This window comes from Rhinolophus sinicus, linkage group LG18 (genome assembly GCF_036562045.2).
Source record: "Rhinolophus sinicus isolate RSC01 linkage group LG18, ASM3656204v1, whole genome shotgun sequence".
NCBI classification, from domain to species: Eukaryota; Metazoa; Chordata; class Mammalia; order Chiroptera; family Rhinolophidae; genus Rhinolophus; species Rhinolophus sinicus.
The window spans coordinates 13,432,618-13,454,836 of record NC_133767.1 but is presented as its reverse complement, the minus strand read 5'-3'; the positions used below and the strand labels follow the sequence as shown (position 1 = coordinate 13,454,836).

Genomic DNA, 22,219 nt, shown 5'->3' with positions numbered 1-22,219 from the left:
GACACACCCTGCCTGGCCTCGGTGTTGGGGACAGAGCGTATGCCTGCGGTCAGAAAATGTGGGGTCAAGTACAGGTTCACTCAGCGATTGGTGGGACCTCTCTGTAACTCGGTTTCCACAGCCATCACATGGGGACCTAGTGGTTCCCACCTCAGAGGACCCCGAGGGCTGTATATGAAGGCTCAGAAAATTTCTGGGTGAGAAGAAACACTCGGTAACGGGAACTACTGCTACAATCAAGAATGGAACACGAGAGCCACAGCCACCTCAGCCCACAGGGGTCCCAAGAGCAACATCTCCCAGAGGGTCTGGTGCCCGGCCCTTGCCTCCTTCACACCATCAATGACCTTCCAGTACCAAGGTCAGACGTTACCCTTGCTCTGCGGCTGTCCTTCGCCTTGTCCACCCCAGACAGCATGCCTGGGCTCTCATCTGTGGCCACCCTGGGGTCGGGTGGCAGAGGATGGCCACGGGAGGAAACACATGCCAGCACCGGCAATAACATTCCTCAGTGGGTCCCCAAGCGCTGTTTATAAAACTGTGCAGCAGAAGCACGTGACGTGCACGCGTCCTCCCAGCTCCCTGCAGGGCTCAGCAGGTGCCCACGCCCCTCCCTGCCCGCGGCTTACCTGATCAGAGCGCTCTCCTGGAGCAGCTCCCGGCTGAGATTCAGGGGGATGTCCTCACTGTCTACCACACCTGAGTGCGACACAAGCCGTCAGGACCCGCAGGGCCCTCTGCTTCCCTTCAGGCTTCCACTCTCCCTCGCAGCCCACGTGACATCAAACCACATGAGGGTCAGAGGGAAGGACAGAGGGAAGAGACACAGCGGGACAACACCACCCCGCCCCTGCAGGTCCTGACGTCCTAGAACCTACGCAGACAGCCTAGGTCACAGCACGTGATCAGAAGAAAAGCAGGTTAAGGCCACGAGCTTCTGCCAGGGACGCGTCTAAGATGTCAGCATCCGTCTGACACTCTGCAAACCACTTCCTGGATTTTAGGTCGTGGGCTTCTTGCACATTTGTGTGCTATGACGAATGCAGAGGTTTACATGCTGAGTTCTTTATTGAACTGTCATCTCACTCAAACGCAAGGCAATTCTTTTATATCTTTAAACACTAGAAGAACTCAATGTGAACATGTCCGTCTGACCCCTCCCCCCAAATCAACCAAGGCCAGTGTCTGGAGGGCTCTGTGACCACCAGCCGGGGTTGCTCCCCTGACCCTACACTAATGCAGTCCGGCACCCCAGGCCACCCGCAGGGAGCTACTCCCATCGGGGCTACAGGCCTTCAGCCCACATGCTGAGCACGGTGTCGCCCAGTACCTCGAATGAAGCGCAGCCATTTGGGCAGGACCTCGGTGGCCTTGGTCTGGATCAGGACTTTGCGGCTGTACAGCGAGACGCTGGAGCCCAGCTCCCGGCTCACGTCAAACATGGATGGTTTCTGGAGGCGAGGAAAGGGCAGTGTCAGAACCCACACAGAACCTACCAGGTCACGGGGGAACCCTGAGGAGAACTCTGAGAACCGCCCTTCCCAACGCTGGCCCTGGACTGGGAGTTATGGGGTGGACGTGCGGTGCTCCAGAGGCAGACGGGCCAGGCCAGGAGACCACCCATGTCTGTTGTTTAGAAGCCCAGGGAGGACCCCACACAATGGCTTTCAGGGGGGCCTGCGCTGGGCAGTTGCTGCCCTGCCCAATCCACTTCCCCTGAAAAAGGAATACTTGCATGAACAGAACCAAACCTGCTAGGGGTCAGGGGCCGGCCAAGTATAACCCACAGGCCAAATCTGGCTCATCACCTGGTTTGTGTAACCTAGGATGGCTTTTCCATTGTTAAATGGTTGGAAAAAAGCAAAGGCCATTTCCTGGTATGTGAAACATAAATTCCTGTCTATAGCATCCTGGACCACGGTCCGCTCGTTGGTTTGGCGAGTCCACGGTGCTTTCGTGCCACAGCAGCAGAGCTCCAGGGCTGCGCGTGGCCTGCGCAGCCCAAAGCAGCCCGTCTGGCCTCCACAGAAATGCCTGCCGACCCCTGCTCTAAACCATGCTTCTCAACCTGCAGTTTACACCCGTATCACACTGGGATCTTGCTCAAGTGGAAACTGATTCAGGAGGTCCTGGGGGCCCAGATTCTGCCTTCCTAACAAGTTCCGGGAGACACGGGTGCCGCCGGTGTGCGGTACAGTGACGAGGTGGAGAACGGCCCTTTCCAAGGCAGGTCACGGGAGGGGCGCTAAGAGGCTCCAGTCACATGAAGCCAGGAGGCTGGGTCCAGGCCTGAGCAGGTCTCCCTGTTGCAGACTTCGTCAGAGCCTTCAGTGAGCGACCGCGAGGCGGGAAGTCTTGGGGGTGGGGGGAACGGCAGTACGGAGAGCGCACAACTCATGTGAGCACCGCAGAACCCCACCCCACTGCAGGGCTTGGGGACGCGCTTGCTGGAGACAGAGGCTGCTCCAGGGCCCTCCCTGCAGGCACCCTGAGCCAGCACCCCATTTACAAAAGCCCAGGCCTGCACGGCCCAACATCTCTGCTCCCCGCAAAGATGGCCCTGTAAAAACACTCCCTGCCTTAACACTCTGCGCTCACCCACCCAGAGGCACAGGCTTTTCTTTCACTATGATGTTGCCAACTTCAGTTTTGTGATGTTTGTGCTAAACTGTCACCATTGTCACCATTCGGGGAAGGTGCCTCTGGTGATGGCAAATGGTCGTGGTGGGGGACGTCCCCAGCTCAGGGAGCAGCCGACGAGCCCCCGTGCTCACCATGTCCGGCACATAGAAGATGCTGCGGATGTTGAGAGGGGCGTCTGTCTTGTAGTGCAGGGTGTAGCGGGGCTTGTCGTGGGCCTGTGCAATGTAGCGGTAGAACTCCTCGTGCTGCCACTCGCCCACGTCCTTTGGGTCCATCATCCAGACGGCCTGGAATGGAGATCCACGGGGCATGTTATGTTTCAGTCGCAGCCCCCCAACCGCACCTGGAGTTGAGCTGCTGGCCTTGTGGCGCCTGGGTGCTGGTGGGCCAGGGACTGGCCTCCTGGGACAGACTAGGGCGGTGGCCTCAAGCACGAGCCCCTCCCTCTGCCTCCATCCCACCAGCTCCAGTGCTGGGGGAAGGGGTAGCCCAGAACGATGGGGGTGGGGGTCACGGAGAGCCACACAAGGGCTCTGAGAATAAGTGCCTCCTCCCAGTGTAGTGTGTCCAAAAGGGCCAACCAGCAGGCAGCATCTGGACGAGCCCACAAGACATCACGAATCTGGAGACCAACGGGCAAAGGGATAAAGAAACAGGGCCCAGCCTTCGATGGACTATCATTCAGCCATACAAAGGAAGGCAGCACTGATACGTGCTACACGTGGCTGCACCTTGAAGGCACTGTGGTACGAGGCCGGACACAAAGGCCACGCTGGTGTGAAATGTCCAGAAGTGGCCAATCCATAGAGACAGGAAGCAGAGACTGGTTGCCAGGGTTGGGGGGAGGGAAACGGGCGTGACAGCTGATGGGGAGTTTCTTTTTGGAGTGAAGAAAATGTTATAGAATTAACTGTGGTGATGTGTGCATGAGTGTGAATACACTAAAGACCACTGACCTGTACACTGTAAAAGGTGAACTGTGGTGTGTGTGTTACAGCTGGTGCATGCGGGTGAGGTGTGGAGGGGGCGGGGCCGTGCCTGCATCACTATCTCACCTCTCCACAAAGAACACCTCGTCCTGGGATTTTGATAGTGTCACCCAGCCCCACCTCTGCCCACGCAGCCCTGGAACGCATCAGCTGGCCTCCATGGCTACCCGAGCCTGCAGGCCATGGGGGGGTCTCACCTGCAAGGTATTAATGCGCTTTCCATTGAGGTATAAGGGGAAGCTGACGAAGTTACTGTACTTTGTCACCACGTCTGGAAGAAGAAAAACAACGATGACTATAGGGAGCTTCTGGAGACTTGTCAGTGTCATGCCCATGTCACATGTGGGAAGCCAGGGCACAGCAGGGGCACATCCTGCCTGTACGCACTGAGCAAAACTGAACCGGAACCAGACGTCTCAAGGACCAGGCCACCATGAGACCATGTCGCATTCTTAGTGACATAAATATGGTTTTATGAGCTAACAGTGAATCCTGGAAGGCACTTGGCACCTTCGATAAGCATTTAATAAAACATGGACAGAAAAGACCACCACATAGAAGGACCTGCTCTGGTTCTCGGTGAAGCCTGGGCTCGGGCAGGCTGGTGGGGGTGGAGGGGACGGCGACATCTGACAACAAAGGCAGGTGACGAAAGGACTGTGTGTGACCCCAGGTGAAGAAGACAAAGCGCTGCCCAAAGGGATGAAGAGAGAACAAAGCTGACTTTGTCGACAGTTTAGAGGCTACACCTCAGCTCCTGGTTCCACACGAGCCAGGAGGGATTCTGTCCCTGTTGGGCCTGGGCGGCCACCCCGGGAAGCTCCCCCGGGTCCCCCAGCTCTGTCCCTGGGTCCCCAGCACACTCCCAACCTTATGGAATCTCCTAAAACATGCCAGCAGGAGGTGTCTGGCTGAGCTGGTGCCACGGGCCACACTCACCTCGAACCCGGGCCTCACTGGCGAACTCTCTGCAGTCTGACTTGAGGTGCATGATGATTTTGGTTCCAGTTCGAACTCCTGAGGCTTCAGCGATTTCAAACGCCCCAGAGCTACGACACACGGGAGAGGGAAAGTGGGCTGCACACATCACTGGTGACAGATCCTATACGGCCCTGGGCAGGGTCACGCACCATGTGTGTGACATGGGGGTTCACACTTACCCATCTGAAAGCCACTGGTAACCAGGGCTGCCCGGGCCGGCCGAGCGGGAATAGACCTCGACTCTGTCAGCCACCATGAAAGCCGAGTAGAAACCCACTCCAAACTGGCCAATGATCTTGCTGCTGGCCTCCGCCTGGTTCTGCAGCGCGTCCAGAAAGGCCTGCAGGGCAAAGGCTGGTCACATGGAGGGCGTCCCTTCCCCAGAGAGAACTGCCATTTGTGACTCCCTGTGTGTGTTCCTCTAGCACAGGCTAAGATCGCATTTAATCCCCAACCGCACTACTTTCCCACCCTGTTTTCCGCACAGAACAACGGCACAGAGCGGTAAGGTGACTTGCCAAAGACCCCAGCTGGGCAGCGGGGGACCTGGGTCTGTATGTGACTCATAGGCCCGTAACCCTGCCTGTGGGCTGTGGGCTTGCGGGTCAAACACCGCGGTGTGAGGAGGCGGCAGTGTGAGTCCCCGGGTGGCGGCTTCTCCGCTGGGATGGCCCCTGAAGCTCAATTCGTGAAGGGAGGAGACACCTAAATGTGTCTTTCGGGCGTTGCCTAGACTGTGAGCATCGTAGTACCAAGCACACGCTTTGCAGAGTATCACACGGCACTTAGGTATTACAACTCATGCTAGCAAAGGTCCTAAGACAAAAGGTCAAGTAAAATGAACCCATTCGTTGCTATGAACACTGCCCGACGGAATGTTCCGCGACGATGGAAATGTCCTGTATGGTCCAATACGGTAGCTGCTGAGCTCATTTAGCTGCCGAGCACTTGAACCACATGTGGCCAGTGCTACTGCGGAATTAAATTTTAAATTGTATTTAACTTTAATTAATTTCAATTCGAACAGCCACATGTAGCTAGTGGCTACTGTATGAGACAGCACAGACTTTCCTTGATAAAAACATAACAAAAAACGTAATGGGAAGAAAAAGCAAGTTTCTAAAAGTAGAAAATTCTGGGAATCGCTTTGGACCAACAATTAAGTGATTTTCAAGCACTTGGTATAAACTGCCATTTTAGGCACCAGGTGGGCCCACAGAAACAAACAAAAAGCATTTATTTGGTCACCAAGCAGAGGCACGAAGGCAGTTGAGGGCCACCGGCCTTAGTCTCGGGCTGGCACAGGCGCTGTGGACACCCTGACCACCACTTGCCTCCCTTGTGAGGCTTCCAGTCCCACCAGCAACCACCCCCATAGGCTGCTGCCTCCACGGAGGAGTTCTGAAGAACCATGGGGCAAACTGTGTTGTCCAAGGGGAAGAAGGACATTATTTCTGCTGCCCCTTTGTGCCTCAAGCCTACGCAGCGCAAACAAGTGCTGAGAAATGACTTGGAGAAAAGCACCAGGAGGCAGAAGGACATGTTCCAGACTCAGACGGACGGACTTTGAACCCAGGCTCGGCCAATTTCCCGCACTGGGCAAAGCACTTATTTAGCCTTTCAATCTATAAAGTCACAGAAACTTCCTCAGAGGTCCCCGTGACGGCACAGTGAAATCATGTCACATGGTGTTCCCAGAGCGCCAACACAGAGCTCGCACCTGAGAACATTCCTACTGAAGCTGACGTCCAGAGTGCCGGGACCCACCACCCTCTCCAATGGGAGCTGCTTTTCCAGGAGAGGGAGAGAGGGGAAGTGGGGGGCTTACCTTTGACCCCGATCTGGCGATTGTTCCCAGGTTGGACACCAACTCTTCCTGTGTCATCCCGATGCCAGTGTCCTGAGGAGAGAGACACACTAAGCGCCAAAGCACCAGCACCTAGGGAGGTGGCACGAGGTGTACGGACAGCAAGTGGCATTAATTATATTTGCCAGGCAGGGCCCAGCAAGTAATGCCACGTGGTTGTCAGAAAAGACTTATTCTGCTCACATCAGCCAGGCCTCACTGGAGAAAACCGCACTAGAGGATAGACATATAAACCAAAGAGACAAAACTGATTGAGAAATAGAGCTGCACAGACAGTGCCACTTGACGTTTGACAAAGGTTCCAAGATAATTCGATGGAGATAGGAAAAATAAACGTGCTGAAACACTGGCTAGCCACATGCAAAAAAACAAATCTCAACCTGACCTTACACACAAATGAATCACAGACCCAAATGGAAGAGCTAAGACTATAACATTTCTAGAAGAAAATACAGGAGAAAATCTTTATCACTTTGGAATAAGAAGACATTTCTTAGGTCACTAAAAGCATGAAGCATTAAAGAAAAAAGTGATAAACTAGACTTTATAAAAATAAAAAACTTTTGCTTTTCAAAAGCGACCCCTAATAAAATAAAAAGGCAAGAAAATATTTGCAAAATGTATTTCTGATGTAGGACTAATATCTACAATATATAAAGAACTCTTACAACTCAGTAAAGATGAGCAACCTGATTAAAAATGAGCAAAAAATCTGAATAGACATTTCAAAGAAGATATACAAATGGCAAATAAATACATGAAAAGGTGCTCAATAGCATTAATGTTAGAGAAATGCAAATTGAAACCACAAAGAGATACCCTCTAGAACAGCTAAAATTAAAAAGACCGGCAATACCAAGTGCTGGCCTGATGTGGAACAACTGGACTTCTCATACACGGCCAACAGGAATGCAAAATGGGACACCCACTTTGGAAAAATTTGGCAGTTTTTTATAGTTAAAGACTCACCTTACAACCCAGCAATCCCACTCCTAATTTACCCAAGAGAAATGAAAACGTAAGTCCACACGAAGACTTCAATGCAAACGTTCACAGCAGCTGTATTGCTAACATCCCCCAACTGGAAACAACCCAAATGCTCATCAATACACATCCATCCAGTGGAATACTTCTCCATGACCGAAAGGAACATACGACTGACACATGCAACAGTGTGGACTTACCTCAAAGCATTACACTAAGTGAAAGAAATCAGACAGAAAAGACTACCTACTGTGTGATTCTGTTTCTATGAAATCCTAGAAAATACAAAACCATAGCGACAGAAAGCAGATCAGCATTTGCTGGGGGTAGAGAAGTGGGGTTGATGACACCGTGATCGTCTTGCGTGGTTACAGGAAAGTGTACACTGGTCAACACGCACTAAATTGTACACTTGAACTTGGAGAATTTTACTGTATGTAAATCATACCTCAATAAAGTTTATTAAAACAACAACAAAGAAAGGCACACATATACACAGACCAGAGAATTAGTGCACAAGCGAGCACGAGAGACGCCCTGAGCAGGTAAACCAGTGGACTTGGTGGAGGCAGGAAGCCCGAACGTAAATACCCACTCATAGATAAAAGACACGTGTGCTCCAATGTTCATTGCAGCATTATTTACGGTGGCCAAGACATGGAAACAACCAAAATGTCCTTTGATAGATGAATGGATAAAGAAGTTGTGGTATGTATACACAATGGAATACTATTCAGCGGTAAGAAAAGATGATATAGGAACATTTGTGACAACATGGATGGATCTTGAGAGAGTAATGCTGAGCAAAATAAGTCAGACAGAAAAAGCAGAGAAACATGTAATTTCACTGATATGTGGTATATAAACCAAAAACAAAAGAGAACAAGACAAACAAATGAGAAACAGAAACTCATAGACACAGATAATAGTTTGGTGGTTACCAGAGGGTAAAGGGGGTGGGAGGTAGGAGATGAGGGTAAGGGGGATCAAATACATGGTGATGGAAGGAGAACTGACTCTGGGTGGTGAACACACAACGGGATTTATAGATGATGTCACACAGAATTGTACACCTGAAAACTATGTAATTTTACTAACAATTGTCACCCCAATAAATTTAAAAATTAAATTTAAAAAAAAATACCCACTCAGAACCCCACTGAGGCAAACCCTGCCACCCCCACAGAGAAGCACACCCACACTTCTACCCATGACCCTGGGAACACAGGCCCTGAAGCAGCTGTCTCGGGAACATAATGTCCCCCTCCAGCCACTGTGATGAATGGAGCCCCTTAGCCTTTCTAACTTTCTGACCAGAACATTTTCTACAGGTCACAACAGCAAGCAACAGTATTGCTTTGTCTAAGCAAAACTGTTCATCTGAACAGCAGGCTGAGAGTAAAAAGGTACCACAGATATTTAGTCACAGGGAAATATGCATTTCAAGGAGAAAGTACAGTGAAAAATATGAAGAGTACCTTAAAAAATTATAGTTTAAAATCGTTTAGATATATAAATAAATGCATCAACACCAAAAACAGATGAACAGATGCTAAAATGTTAACAGTACTTATCTTGGAGGGATGTGGTGATTTTAAATTTTCTTTTCTACTTATTTGTATTTTCCAAATTTTCTATATTGACCAAGTATTTTCATAGTATATTAAAACAAAAGTTATTAATTTTTTAATTGGGGAATATTGGGGAACAGTGTGTTTCTCTAGGGCCCATCAGCTCCAAGTCGCTGTCTTTCAATCTAGTTGTGGAGGGTGCAGCTCAGCTCCAAGTCCAGTTGCCATTTACATCTTTAGTTGCAGGGGGCGCAGCCCACCATCCCATGTGGGAATTGAACCGGCAACCTTGTTGTTGAGAGCTCGTGCTCTAACCAACTGAGCCACCCAGCTGACCCTCTGGAAGCTCAGCGGCAGCTCACTGGCCCATGTGCGAATCAAACCAGTAACCCTGTTGTTCAGAGCTCAAGCTCTAACCAACTGAGCAACCCGGGCACCCCTAAAACAAGAGTTATTTTAACAGTAAAGATGGTCAGCACGTCATTTGGGGCCTAGAGACGTAACAAAACGGCAGTTCCATCTCCTCTGTCCCAGCGTGTGGAGAGGGCTGCTGCCCATGGGCCCTGCCTGGTCACCTCTGTGACTAGTGCTGACACCAGAACGAGAGGCAGGGATGCGTGCTGCCTGAGGACACAGGAGGCGGTACCTGGATCGTGATGGTGCCTTTCTCAGCATCGGTCTGCAAGTGAATCTCCATTTCTGGCAGCGTTTGGCCTTCAGACACCAGCTTGTGACGCAGTTTTTCCAAGGCGTCACTGGCATTGGAAATCAGCTCCCGTATAAACACCTACATAAATGGAAATAAGATGCTAACACTGCAGGATCTGTTTGGTTAACAGCATTTGCAGCAACTGCTAAAAGTCAGGGGAGAATTTTTAACCGTAAAGACTTTCCACTCTACTGAAAGGCAGTTTCTCCAGGGCAGGTCAGGGAATGGTTCAAGGCGATCACTTCTCCCTGGCACGCTTTGTGTAGCAAACGCTGACTCTACTGTTCCCTCCCGAAAAATCAAGCCTGAAGTTAGCTGTCAATCTGTTCAGTAAACTCAAACTTTAAAAAGAACACTGTGAGAAACTACTTCTTTCCCAACTCTTACAAAATATTTCCCAAACGTCTCTTTCTCCTACTCCATGAAAAAGGACTCTCTGGCTTCCTTTAGTCTGTGGGACCATCAAAAACCAGACCTACCCTGTTCAGGAGGAAAAAAGGCCACGGGCGCATTTACCTGCCAGTGTCTGAAAAGCACCTTTACCTCAAACAGGCCTTCCACTTACAGTGAGGCCAGCACACAGGTAGGAGAGGGGAGGAAGTGGGCTGATCTGACCCCAAGGGAACAAGAGCTGGCTGTCAGAGGGATACGTGAATATAGTAATATTAAATGGAACCTGGAAATACTTCCTGAAAAGTCCCTTTTAACTTTGGAATTTGGTGCTTGCATTCTAGCAATAATGAGCACAGAAACATCGATGGCTCATTAGTCCTCTGCTTTTTCCACAGCCGTCACCCCCAGATGAGTTTTCATCTCCTCCAAGAGGTCCCTGGTAGCCCCTCCCTGCTCTGCTCCCGAGGGCATAGGGATCTTCCTCTTCCAGCGTGATACCCACTAGACTATGGGTGGTTATGCCCCCATAGAAAGGAACCTCAAAAGGGTCCCTGCACCAATGTCTGGGGACTTTAAAATTACCAGCAAAATTCATGAATTCCCAGCGTCAATCTGGCTCAAAGAATCATCTGGATATATTTATGTAGGAAACCCAAATAGATTTTGGTGAAAATACTCCTGCTGGTAGCTAAACTCAGGACCTGCCCAAATGCAATGCGTTTTCACAGCTAACATACTATCTGGCGTGGCCCCAGAACAGTATCAACACAGTTTTGCCAAAAGAAACCTTGCTAGTGCTGGAGTGATTAATAGGTACTGCACCTCTTTCTCTGAGTACAAGGAACGGGCAACAATGTCCAGAAGCTTCTTTGTCTCCGCCTGGAACTCATGTTTGGAAACGGAACCTAGTAATGAATCACAGACACAACCAATAAATTTCTGTTTTCATGCAAGACTACGTTAGGTAACATTCAAAAAAAGTTTATGGTAATGAGTTTTAACCATTTTTCAAAGGAGTGAACAAAAAAGAAAGAAACCAACTCTCTGGGGCTCTCAGGCAGGAGGTTTAGGAGCAAAACAAACCCAGTGGTTCCCCTCTCTCTCCACAGAGAGGGGTGAAGGGGAGCACAGCTCTCACCCGCCTCCGGCCAACGAGGCCACATGCCTGGGTTCTGGGAGCCTCACGGGACTGCGGAGGCCGGCACTTCCCAAAGTGTCCGGTCCTGAGAACCAAGCTGGTTCCAACAGCCAGAAGCCAGATTTTACTCCTTAGAACAGTGGTTTCTAAATTGATTATTTAGAAAGCAAAACAACAAGAAAACCTCACTCTCTACTTAACGTACACATCACAGAATCTACCGTCTTCTCATTTGAAAGCCAGAACTGTACCCACTTTGGGACTGGCTCGAGACTGCTTCTCGCTACTTCTTAGGACTGAAAGGACAACTATAGCGTGCGCTCCCGCGTTGGCAGGGCCAATGCTGAGTTTCCGTCCTCTTCCATGATTATTAGCAGATGTGCTAAGAATCACCACTTAGAAGGTGGCCCGCCGCGAACTCACTGGTGACCAGCAGAGGGGGCAAGACACACCAGGCTGGAAGTCAGAAGTTCCTTGGGAAGACGGAAGCACAGGATACGTTCATGGTTTTGGGGAACCCTCCCTCCAGCCGAGACCTTCCTGCGTCTGAAGTGAGCGGATGGCTCCATCAATCATTGCTTCTACCTCAAAAACCTGCCCTGGAGAGGCAGCCACAGCTAAGCCTTCCCAAACGGCAGCGCGGCCACGCACCCTGCACAGTCTCCGTGCTGCTGATGATGGAGTGAAGGGACCCCTCCTCGGGGTTCTCAGCAGCCTGTGAGCTGAATGGTCGGCCAACGAGGAAGCTCGAAGCCAGGTTTCGCCTGGGGCTTCTGGACTGGACTGGGGCCCTCCAAGGACATAGAGCTGGCTTTCCTGAAAAGACAAACATGCACAAAGGAGAGTTACCAGGAAAAGGACACCCACATTTGTTCGTTCACAGACATATTTGGTAACATCCTCACATATGTCCAATACTAAGAAAGAACCAGAACTCAGGCAAAGCAGCCAGGGCCACCTGATGCCACTTCCCACGGTGAGATCTCGTATAAACTCCCCAAAACTCAAACATCCCTCACCCCTCAATGCCCACTGTCACCACAGGAGCCTGAATAACGACAGCCCAGCCTAACTTACTGTGTAACTGCCATGAAGAAAAAAATGGGAGAAAAAACTGTCCCCCTAAAAGGGATCCAAATTTTTAAATATTAATATTCTGTCTCATCTTCTAAAGAATCTTTGTTGATTCTTTTTCTTCCTTTTTCTGTCCCAAACTCAGTTTTTTAAAACTGGTGTAAAAACCGAAAACCAGCAAGTGATCTCTTCTCCCCGTAACCAGGAAAGGGACTCACAGTCTCTCACGTTTGTTTTCTGTTACCTGCTCAGCAGAGAGGACCCAGGAACCATTGCGAGGGAAGGCAGGAAACCTGTCGATTTGACACTGCTGCCCGCAGCCTGGCTGACAGACACATCCTCTGCCTTCACGTGCTACAAACACATGCAGGACCGACCCTGCACCCGGCAGGAACCAACTTTCCTAGCAGCCCCTCGGGACAGTGGCACGCACCAACTCCAGACCGACCGCCAGCCTGGGGACCGGCCTCGGTGAGTCCGTGCTTCACGCCCGATGCTTTCAAGGGTACAGGTCAGACATGCAAGCCCCTCCGCGGGCGAGTCTAGACGTCACTGAACTGTGCTTGTCTGGTGTGGAGTACACATGCGGACCAGACAGAAAGGAGTGATTCCGGATGCCCAGAAATACCCTGATGCCTTTAAAACGCAACAGAGTGACTTCTACAGGCCCACGAGGTGTAAAAACTTGCCTTTTCGGTAAGCGTATCCTGTATTTATAAATAACATGATGTTAGCCTTTATCTCTAGGCAGAATACCTTAAAAACATCTATCCCAACTCAGAAAACACTCAATGTCCAAACAGTCTAAAGACTTAATTCTCTGCCTAACTGCAGTGTTCACTTTATCCATACAGCTGAAAACCAAGAAACAAAACCAGGGTGTTTCTTCCGGTATTTAGAGGGTTGGGCGAACAGCACCAGGCCAGGGGTGCTGACGCCCCTGTGCTCCCAGCTGGCCCCCTGGCACAAGGAGACCATATGCGAGCTCCCACGTGGCCTTCCCACCGGGGACAGCGCTCAGACACATCTGGAGACACACGCAGGCCCTCCGCCAAAGGTGGGGGTCCCTGGGCGTTAAAGCACGTTAGCGATCAGGGACGAAAGCAGTGAGCGGGATAAAGGAGAGAAGTTTGAGGGAAGTCAGACCCAGGTTCACCTCAGAATGAGATCTAGATGCGAGTTCTACAAAGAACACTGCGCCTCCAGGCGAACTGACAGGAGGGTAAGGGTCTGGGCCACCAGGAGGAGGAGGATGGAGTCCTGCAGGAGAGAGAAGAGCAGCCGTGGCCGTCACAGACTGGCCGGTGCTGCCATCTCCACGTGAGCAGCCTCCACAGATGCTGCAAGCACCTCACACATTCTCTCGTCTCCTCCTCCTCCTAGCACGTGCCCCCGGCTGCCACACGAATGGACAGAGGTGCGGCTTCTGGGGTCTTCCTCCAGCAGCGACACGCACGAACACTTCCCCGGTCCCTGCCCCACCTCCAGCCCCGCGGTCCTCCCGTCTAGTCCCCTCTCCCTGACGCCTTCGAGCTTAGTCTCCGGAAGTTCTATTCTCTCTGGTCCATCCCTCAAATCCTACATATTCTTCTGACACCAACTCATTTTATTTCCCCAATTTTGGAGAACTTATTCCTGAACGCAGCCTCGGCAGCTCTAAACGCTTCGGCGGGTACTCCAGACCCTCCACCAAACCACCCCCCAAACCACCGGAAACCTACCCCTTCTGGAAGCCCCAGCCCAACACCCCTCATGGCCCTTGTATGGTCACCAACACTGGGGTGCCCTCACCCCTCTCTCCCTACACCGTCAAGCTGGGTCTTGTCACATAGGGAGCACTTCCTAAATTCCTGTTCACACCCCCCCGAAACATTAGACAACACATTACACCCTCAAGAAGACATGCTGAGTTTCCTCGTTGGTGAATTTTGTTCGGAGTAAACTGCCCCTGGTCCACTCCATTTGCATAAAAGCAGCAGAATTTACTGAACTGGTCCTTTACCTCACTTCCTGTCCCACCGTGTTCGGCTAACAGTCCTTTCCTTGCCATCTGTCGTTTGGTCCCTCAGAAAAGAACAGGGTGCATTCCTCCATTGCCCCTCTCAGCTAAAAAAACCCATCTCTACCCCGAAGGAAACCAGAAATCATGTGAAAACAAAAATTCAGAGGCTAAATATATGGTGATGGAAGAACTGACTCTGGGTGGTGAACACACAATGGGATTTATAGATGACGTATTACAGAATTGTACACCTGAAATCTATGTAATCTTACTAACAATTGTCACCCCAATAAATTAAAAAAAAATTCAGAGGCTAACGGCTCAGTATTTTGAGACCCCCCTAAACTACCTGTTCTAAACCCCCAGATGACAGCGGGGTATGTGCTTGATTTATGGCCGGTATACTTTTCCTATTCCCAGTCTTGCACATATAAATATTTTAATCAGGAACGCATCATAGAGGTCATTCTAAATCAGTACATACAGAGCTGCTGCTTTTTTTTAACAAACACTGAACATTCCACTATAATAGAAAAGTATTCAACTAGTGCTCAATCGATGGATGTTTGAACTGCGCCCAGGCTTGGGCTGTTAAAAATAATGCTCCAAAGTGCTAGAGAGTTATCTACTGTTTGCTGTCCTTCATGTGAGACAGGCAGGAATCCAGGAAAATATCTATGTTTCTGCAAAAGAAACAGGAAGCATAAGCCAGAAACGAATGAGATCGTCTTCGTTTCCTGGGGCTGCTGTAACCAAGTCCCACAAACCGGGTGGAAGAAATAACAGCTTTATTCTCTCTCAGTGGTGGGGCCAGAGGCCGAGATCACGGTGTGGAAGGGCTGATCCTCCTGGCTCTGAGGCAGAGTCTGGCCATGCCTCCCCCGCAGCTCCTGGTGTTGCCGGCCATCCTTGACGTCCTTGGCTCGGTCCCATCTCCGCCTCTGTCATCACAGTCTTCTCTTTCCTGTGCATATATCCTCTGTATCTAAATTTCCCTCTTCTTATAAGGACACCAGTTACCATGGATTTGGGGCTCACGTGAACACAATATGACTTCATCTTAACTGACCACACCTGCAAAGACTCTATTCCAAATGAGGTCACATTCACAGATTCTAGGAGTTAGGACCTGAACGGCTCTTTTTGGGGCACACAATTCAAACATTAGAAACTGGTTGCTTGCAAGGAGTGTGTCAGTTTCCCGCGGCTGCTTAGCAAAGCACCACAGACCGGGCAGCTTAAACAACAGAAACGAGAAGTCCAAAAGCAAAGTGTTGGCAGGGCTGGTTCCTTCCGAGGCTGCGAGCCAGAATCTGTGAGCCTCTCTCGCTGCTTCTGAAGCCTCAGGTGGCTCCTCGGCTTGTGGGTGGCCCTCTTCTCCCTGTGTCGTCACCTCATCTTCTCACTATTTGTGTCTATCTCTGTGTCCCAATTCCCCCTTTTTATAAGGACAGTCACACTGGATTAGCGTCCACCCTAAAGACCTCATCTCAACTTGATTATCTGCAAAGGCCCTGTTTCCAAATAAGGTCACACTCGCAGGTCTGGGGATTATGACTTGAAGATCTTTTTTTTGGGGGGGGACACAATTTAACCCATACGGGTGTGTGGGGACAGGATGGAAAGAATAAGGGACGGGGAACTGGGAAGCAGAGCTGAGGGGAATGTGACATTTCTGAGGATACCTTTTTGCAGATCTCTGACTCTCATAACCATGGTAATGATTCACATACCTAAAAACTAAATAATTAAGAGCAACCAGGGTGTGTGTGGAACATCAAATGAAACACAAACAGTAACAACCGTGCGAAGCTGCATCACGAACCACCTAACCACCCTGGAAGAAGAATCAGCCTAAGGAACTTCAGAACATACTATTCTGACTGTATATTGTGACGCGAACCTCCAAAGGGAATGCATACAATTTCTGCAGTGGAATTGTCAGCAATCCTGAAACGGCTCTAGGACATACTAAGAGCAAGTGCCTGTGAATCCTGGCTCAGGAGAAAAGTTACAAATAAGGAGAAGGGAGGCCGAGAGGAACCGTGTAACTGGAGGCAACTGGAGGCATCAGTGTGAACTCATGATTCTTCAAATACACACAAATCGAACGTACACGTCCGAGATGTCGCGGTCCATGTATGTGTGTGAGTGCACATACATGTATGTCCTAGGCCTGCCCACTCACAGGCCCAGAGGCGGCGACACCCTGGTAGCCCTGAGCACACCTGGCACCAAAGAGAACGACAGTTTCGAAACTGCATACTCAAAAGTCCCAGGTCCCCAGAAGCACTTTCGTCCTGAGCAAACCGGGGTGGGTGGTCACCTTCCCTGGCACCATTTGGTCCGTAAACATCATTCTCCAATGAAAGGAACCAGGGCCGCTGGAGAACACACACTTGTGGTGTCAGAAAGTGATGAAGGACTCAGGAACGAAGGGGCACGCCAAGAGGACACAGGCTGCACACGGAAGGTGCTCCCGACGGCAAAATCTAGGACAAGCTGAGCAACAAAATACTAAGGTAATGGACTGTAAACCGACTAATAAAACAGACATTTACAAGTCCATAGTTAAATAAATAATAAATGGAGGGAGAAAGGACCTCTTTCTTACAGAATTGCAATTAATAACTGATAAGGAATGACGGAAATAGACAATCACCGTAACAGTTGTAACAGGTATAAATTGTTGACGGATGTTTAAACGTCCACCAGAAGCAGAATATTTGCATAATCTCAAAGCATCCCCCACAAGACACTTACTGACTTTAAAGCAAAAAACAGAAGTTTACTATAGAGAAAGAGGCAGATACCCCGTAACTAAGTCAATACCCTGCAACGTCCGGTGTGGTCCGGTGTGGCGAGAGGGCACGGCCTCCCTTCGGTCGTGTTGCCAAAACTGTATCTCCATCTAATCATAAGGAAACATCAGACAAACCCAAATTGAGGGACCTCCTATAAAATTAACCGGCCACAACAAAAAGGAAACAAAAAATCTGGCCAGTACTATTCAAAGGCATCAGGATCCCAGAGAAACAGACTGAGGAACCTCACAGACTGGAGGAGACACAACTGCGCAGTGGAGGACCCTGGACCAGAAAAAGGACCTCGGCAGGAATACTGGCGAAATGCGAATCAGATCAGCAGATTCCTTAATAGTGTTGTATCGGTGTTATTTCAGTTGTCAATAGCTGTACCACGGTTATGTAAGATATCGTCAGGGGAAACTTGGTGAAGGGGAGGGGAACCCAGAGTACTATTTTTGTCACATTCTCTGTAGAGTATGAAGTTATTTCAAAATAAAATGTTTCAAAATGAAAAAACAGTGCTTTAAGGATATTCTTGTACATGTGCCATTTCATTTATGCACAATCTACATCTTGGCAAACATCTAAAAGTGGAATCAGCAGGTCCAAGGTTACGTCCAGTTTAAACTGTGGTGGACGCTGCCCAGTTGCCCTGCAGAGGACTGGACCAGTTCCCATCCCCCCGGCAGCACGTGAATGTGGGCACCACCCCACACTCCTGCCAACACAGTGTTGTTAGGAGACTTTTGAATCTTAGTCTGTCAGTCAGGTAAAAATTTCACCATAGTTTTCATTTACATTTCTCTTATTATGAGCAAGATTCAGCATCTATCCATATTTTTAAAATATTCCTTTTTGTCAATGGGCTGTTGATATCCTCTGATCATCATTCTACTTACATTGTCCATCTTTTTCTTATTGATTTGTAAGAGCTCTTTATATATTAAGAAACTTAGTCTTGCCTATAAAGCCTTTCCTCACTCCTAGATTAAACCAGTTTCCCATGTTTTATTTTTCCTATTCCTTTTGTTTTATCCCCACTTAGTACTCAGTATTGTTTATAATGGGACTATTGTAAGTCCTCATGGTTTGGAAAAGGGAAAAAATAAGCAATCTATATTTCCAATCAGAACTCCAAGACTTTCCAACATAATTGCAAGATTACATTAGTCAAGAGCACCTAATTAAGAACAGATGCGATTTCAGGTTAACTGAACTTTCCACAATGACTTTAAGAATAAACCAATAATGCAATAAATCTGCCTGAACCAGATACAAACACACTCTCTGCACAGTATCTGTCTTCATGTTTCCTCTACATCCTATGGGGAAACCACAAACCTCAGTGTCAGGCTACAATGTCTCAGTGTTAATCTATTTGGTGGTTTGGGGTCACACAAAATGGGAAGCACCAGTAATTCAAATTTCACAACACACACACACACACACACACACACACACACACCAGAGCTCATGCTCTTTCCTCTACCTGCAACCACATCCCATCTTTCACCTGAGCTGCTTCAGGACCCCGCGTGGGGCCCTATCTTCCATCCACATCCTGTCCCGAGTTAACAATAATCTCTCCCTACTATGAATTCAGAGCACTTCTTTTCTGTGCTGCTCATTTAAAGCTTCTGCTATAATCCAGCTTGTGGCATTTCTTGTATTTCTTGTACGCATTCCTTTTTAGACAGAAAAGAGGAAGAAGAAAAGAAAGCTTGGGGGCACGAGCAGGAGCCTGGCCACAAGCTTCAGCCCCAGTCACTTTAAACTTGCAAAGAGAGATGCACACACAGCCTCTCAGAACTTCGCCTGAGTAAGCAGAGGAGCTTCTGGTGGTGCTGCCTGGGGGGGGGGTGGGGGGGTGATTGGGGGGGCTGGATCTCCTCACAGGCCACCTGGAGGGGTATGTAAATCCAAGCTGGAGCCAGGCCTGGAGGTATGAAGCAGCTGCTTCAAGAGGGCAGGGCCTGGCAGGCCCAGCCCAACTCAATCAATAACCCACACCCCCCCCTAGCTTAGGCCCCCTCTTTGGCACTGTGCTCCTGTTCACACCAGTTCATCTTCACCAGCTCAGATGAAGTGAGAGATGCCAACAGAACTGCACAGAATTTCTTCCAGGAGCAATTTTCCGACAGTACTTCTGGAAACTATTCACGGCAGCAGGAAACAGCCTGAGCCCAGTGGAAGCCGACTGGGCCAAATCGGTCAAGATTGCAAAATGCATATAACCCTCTAATCTGGCAATTCCATTTGGGGACTTTATGCTACAGATACACCTGAACCTGTACAGAAAGACATGAAAGGCCATACACCGTAACATCATAACACTGTATGTAACAACAAATGCCTGGAAACACCTAAATGTCCCTCTACAAAGGACAATTGCTTGCCTCCCAACCAGCAATTACTATTAGTATGTGGCTACTAAAACAAAAAACAAAATAAAAAAACGAAGGAACTCTCTGTGCTAATAAAGCAAGCTCTCCAAGATCTAGTAAAGGAAGAACAGAATACAGAAAAACGTATGTCCTTGTGGAAGACGTACACTGGTCTCTATACTCACTGTCTTCATGTAAACACTGACAGGACATACAAGCAACTAATAATCGTGACAACCTGTAAGGGTGGGAGTGGAGGAGAGGGGTACTGCGCTGAGAGCAAGACTTCTCACTGGATACCTTTTTAGTCAAATACTTAATTACTCAAAACAATAATTAAACTCTAAAAACAAAGTGGATGTCACAAAAGGGCTAGGCTCTGCCACCGACTGTCAATGTTGGGGTCACATGAAGGCCCAAACAGACCAGATGAGGATCTAGTCTCTGGGGTCAGGGGTTAATGAGCTGGCTGGGGGTCACCAGTAGAGGATTAGTAAATAAATTACATATATATAACGGAATGCTCTCACACATAGACAGGTAAGGCGAATGTGTGTGTACACATACACGTAAATTATTCTCATAAGCCAAGCATATCTCCGTGAGAACACCCCAGAAACTGGCAAAGGGCGCTACCACCAGAAAGAGAACTGGTGTCTGGGGGTAGCAGTGAGCGAGAGGTGCTTCTCACAGCACATACCTTTGTGGCTTCTGAATTTCATGCTATGTATATCAATAACCTATTTACAAAATAACTTATTTATAAAAATTGGCCAATTACAAAACACACTAAAAAAATGTACTGTGGACATAAAACACGTTTACAAAGGGATATAAAAAGTTTGGGTAAACGTCCTTGAATAGGAAGAGTAAATATTTAAAGCTGTCAATTCTCTAATTTAGTCTGTATTTTTTTTACATGATCCCAACGAAATCTCAAACGGGATTTTTTTTTTGACCTATGCAAGCTAATTCTAAAATTCATATGGAAAAACAAGTGTGCATAAATAACCAAGAATTTTTTGCAAACCCTGAGAAAATACTATTATCAAATATTAAAGCACATTAATTTAAAGCTACAGTATTAAAATTAATTTCCTCCCTCGCTTATTAAACCAAAACAAATTCACCTTTGCCCTGTTTACAACCTGGTGTTTGACAGGGGCGGGGAGAAAAATGTTTATTTTCCTACACTGTTTTCTCATCAACCTGTCTTTCCCCCCTCTTCCTTCAAACTTCATTCCTCTCTTCTTGCCCAGCGGTAGAAAAACACTTGGAGATTTTTCTTTTGTCTTAGTTCTGGCCAACCACTCAGCCGGTAACTAATAAGGCCTTTGTTATTGTATTACCTGTGGGTGGTTTGATCTGCGGCAGATGGCTCAGATAACTCAGCCCCCTCCCCCACATCCAAGCATCTCATGCCCTCATGCTAAAGGCCCACCTGGTACCCTAAGCCCCAGCACCATGGTTTATACAGATGACAATGCCACTCAAAGTCTAAGCAGTTAAGGACTGAAGCCTGTATCATCATATCCTATCAGCAGTATAAATAGCTGTTTCACAGATAAGATTGAAATCTCACCAGCAAGTGCTACTCCTCTCCTCCTCCCAAAAAAAGCCTGGGAATATCAGAAACTTGCCTGAATTCTTGTGAAGGCTGCAGCACAGAGAAATTAAACAGTACCCCAAAATGAGAGCAGAGGGAAGAAGCAAAATAAACCAATAAATAACTAAAAGTACTGAATGTGAGGTTTCGGCCAGCCAGGGCTCAGGGGGGTTCATTTTGGGAAATAAACAAATTTGCAATGCTTGAATTTTCTTTAGAGCTGAATTCTCTTATAACCATATTCTTTTGCCCCCATTGTATATTTTCTTGGCTAAATTCACCCATCACTCGATCCATCCTAACCACTGTGCCTTCACACTTAGCCACATAGTTGACAATGTCAAGGGCATGTGCAATACAGAAGGCTTCCAAGAACAGGTTCTGTATCTTAGATTCCAGCAAAAGAATGCTTGAACCACTGCAACAGAAGTTGCAGCAGAGGACACAGATTATTAAGGAAAAGAGATGAAAAAAACAGACAACAAAATTTGGCTGGCCTGAAAACTGACATATGTTCACAACGGAAGGAACACTACGTGATACAAAGAATGAATTACAAAAGCACAATCAGAACATTTTAAAACATGAATAAGAGGAAAAAAACTAAACCTCCAGAGAAAGGGAAAGAAAAAATCAAGTCAGCTACTAAAGAAACAAGAATCAAATGGATAATAATTGCTCATCTGTAATAAGGGTGCTAGAAGACAACAGAGCAATATCATTACTCTTTGAAGGAAAATTATTTTGTCCTGGAATGCAACACCCAGCCAAACCACTATCCAAGTACAAGGGCAAAATAAAAATCTTTCTAGACACTTTTTCTGCAAAACACATACAAGGATATACTCTGATAAAACAATGCTTGAGCCCTTTCATCAAAAGATACAAGCAACAGTGTCACAACTTAGTTGTCTTGCAGTCTGTGGTCATATAGAGTAGTCATGGAACTGTAACTTGACACATCCGCCAGCCAATAAGCAACAAAGAGGGGACAGAACCTTAATTGCTGGGCTCAGGAAGTTTCTAAAGTCGCGCATGTGCATTAGTTAAAGGAGCTGTCCTATAGTTAAC

General features: G+C 48.3%; 1 protein-coding gene across 1 annotated transcript in view; it reads right to left on the bottom strand.

Moving 5' to 3' along the window:
* Positions 1-22,219, bottom strand: part of LOC109436338 (heat shock protein 75 kDa, mitochondrial) — a 32,566-nt gene that overhangs the window by 8,449 nt on the left and 1,898 nt on the right. Inside the window, exons 2-11 of the mRNA XM_074322708.1 lie at positions 11,927-12,091; positions 10,960-11,042; positions 9,682-9,822; positions 6,442-6,513; positions 4,793-4,953; positions 4,572-4,681; positions 3,830-3,903; positions 2,775-2,930; positions 1,331-1,451; positions 630-699 (exon numbers count right to left, since the gene is read on the bottom strand). Of these exons, the coding sequence (XP_074178809.1) occupies positions 630-699; positions 1,331-1,451; positions 2,775-2,930; positions 3,830-3,903; positions 4,572-4,681; positions 4,793-4,953; positions 6,442-6,513; positions 9,682-9,822; positions 10,960-11,042; positions 11,927-12,091 (1,153 nt within the window). The remainder of the gene's footprint in view (positions 1-629; positions 700-1,330; positions 1,452-2,774; positions 2,931-3,829; positions 3,904-4,571; positions 4,682-4,792; positions 4,954-6,441; positions 6,514-9,681; positions 9,823-10,959; positions 11,043-11,926; positions 12,092-22,219) is intronic.